General features: G+C 34.6%; 1 protein-coding gene across 1 annotated transcript; it reads right to left on the bottom strand.

The window, feature by feature from the left end:
• Positions 1–598: 598 nt before the first annotated feature.
• On the bottom strand, positions 599–2,073 carry LOC149560026 (F-box/FBD/LRR-repeat protein At1g13570-like). Its single transcript, XM_089827543.1, has 2 exons — positions 1,150–2,073; positions 599–892 (listed from the first exon to the last, which is right to left on the bottom strand). Exons 1-2 carry the CDS (start codon positions 2,071–2,073, stop codon positions 599–601), a joined length of 1,218 nt encoding a protein of 405 aa, XP_089683669.1.
• Between the last annotated feature and the right edge of the window lie 411 nt (positions 2,074–2,484).

Here is a 2,484-nt window from a genome sequence, read left to right on the forward strand (position 1 = left end):
TTTGTTACACACTTGTAATGTTCAATGATATGTAAAGAGCTTAGTCTAGTATAGTAGTTTTTAAAAATGAATGGAGCTTCAGTCTAACCAGATATCGTAACTTTTCTGAAATTAGAGAACTGTTTCAATATAAGTGAACTCAAGATTCACAACAATACAGAAAAATATAATGACAATTAAATTTTATCCTCAATTAAAATAATATTATAAAATTGAGTATCAAACATTAAACAAAACATGAATATTTTAAAAATATACAATATGTTGTAATCTTATCAATATAATTTTATTTTCAATAATAATATTGGACCTAGATCTATTTATATCAAACCAAATCAACACTTTGAAAATGTTAAAAAAGTGTTCATGATTCATTAAGTAGAGAAGCAACCAGATACCAAATGAAACAAAAGAACATAGAGTCTGAGTAACTGACGAAACCAGAGTTCATAGAACTAAACTCGCATGAAGGCCATAACAATCAACAATGCAGATCAAAAAGAAGAATAACAACAACATCAGAAAACACATGAATTTGAACTAAAAGAATCCAAGGATTCCTCTGAAAGCTCTCTCTTTTTCTCTTTAGAAATCAATGCTAAGTTTCTTGCCCACCAAAGCTTTTCATCTTCGTAAACCATGTTATTGAGGTTTTCGGAAAACCCCTTGCAAGACAGAGTAGTTCATTGAAAACTTGAAACGTACCGTCAAGCTCCGGGACCTCGTATTGCTCTTCTTCGCAATCAATTCTAATTCTGACAATTTTCAGCAGTGGAGCGCCTTTCAAAATTGAAGAGCACAAGGAGAGACCCTTATTGTTTCTGTCACGCAATGCAATATTCATGATAAACTCGTTCAAATTCGGTAGTCGTAGAGTGAGCTCTGGTACATCCTGCATGAACCGCATTGCTCTAAGTACCAATAATACCAAGTTATTATAAAGTTGGAAAGAAAAACAATTCAAGTGATTGACCCCTTCTTTACACATAAACAAAGAGCAACAAAAACATCGAGGAAATCATTCTAACATTTTCCTTTGAAATTTGAAATTATAATCTAGTGCTTTACACAATATCACTTAAAATTTTGAAATCAAATGATTAGAAACTAACGTTTTTATTTAGAATGAATAAACAGGGAAACACTTACCTTATGATCAGAAACAAATGTGGTTGAGTCAAACCCCAATTCTCTCAATTGAGGAAAGGTTTGTTCAAGCTGAATATCATTGAAATCTACAGCATCAAAACAGGTGATTCTCCTCAAAGATCTGACTGATTGAAAATGCTGAAGATGTTCGAAATCAGTTTCCAAATGGATACATGCAGGTAAATGTATGTTTCCATTCACTGACCCAGAAAATGCAGTAATTTTGACGTTTTCCAATAGAGGGCAATCTATGCCTCCAATGCAGTAGTAACCATGGTTGTCAATTAGAGCCAGAGATTTAAGGCTGGAAGAAACTATTCTATAGTTTGAAGGAAATGAGCATTTAGATACCATCAAAGTCTGGATATTATGACACAGTCTTAAGATCGCATCAAATGCCTCCTCACACAGATCAACCTCTTCAAGATAACATTTTAAAAGATGAGGGAAACCCTGAAACCATGTAAGGGCCCCTGTTAAAATCTCAAAATTCTTGAGAGACAAAGATTCAAGTGTCACACATATAAAGAGAAGCTCTGGTAGATGCATCTTGCTTCCAGTGCTTTTTAGATCTATGGACTTGGCACCAAAATCAGAAATCCACATTAACCACCTCTTAATTCTACTCTTAAATTTATCACAGTTGTGCAATTCAATACTTTCCAAGCCACAATGCTGCATAAGAATCAGCTTGTCAATAATATCTCGAGGAGAAAATCCGGATGCAACCTTTCGCTTTAAAGGATTAGTACCAGTAGAATCGAAAAATTCATCTGAAAATTTGAGATGGCTTAGCTTGGTCCACGAGCAAAACCATTTTCGGGAAACCGCAGAAAAAGCAACAGCTTCATTTAAAGGAAGTCTGGTTAAAATCTTAGAACAGAATATGTGGAGAGGGAAATTCGTGAGATTTGTGTCGCCCATTGAACTGCAAAATATGAGAGAGTACAGAGTAGGGATTTCTATGTAACAGGGACAGGCATAGAAATAGAAATACCGACAACGAAACGAAAGGCATTTATTCGTGCAAACCCTGCAGGTTATTATAATTCCATTGATAGCCGGTTCTAAGTAATGTCATTGACTGCAGTCTAGCTGTCTCTTCTGTTTTCAGAAGAGCACTGAATTAATTAATAAAAATCTTGAAAGTTATTCGTTCACGACATGATTATGCCATTACTTTAATAGAAAAATGTGTTATAGGAGAATGTACTTGTGGTCAAAATAGCTGCTTCCTCTAATTATGCCGCGAGAGGTATGTACAATGGGAGAAGCAAATCCCAGTACAGAATGAGAATCTGTGTAAGCAAAAAGATTTGATGGGAGTTATCAAAT

This window comes from Cupressus sempervirens, chromosome 4 (genome assembly GCF_028749045.1).
Source record: "Cupressus sempervirens isolate cs-2001-9-10 chromosome 4, ASM2874904v1, whole genome shotgun sequence".
Lineage (NCBI taxonomy): Eukaryota > Viridiplantae > Streptophyta > Pinopsida > Cupressales > Cupressaceae > Cupressus > Cupressus sempervirens.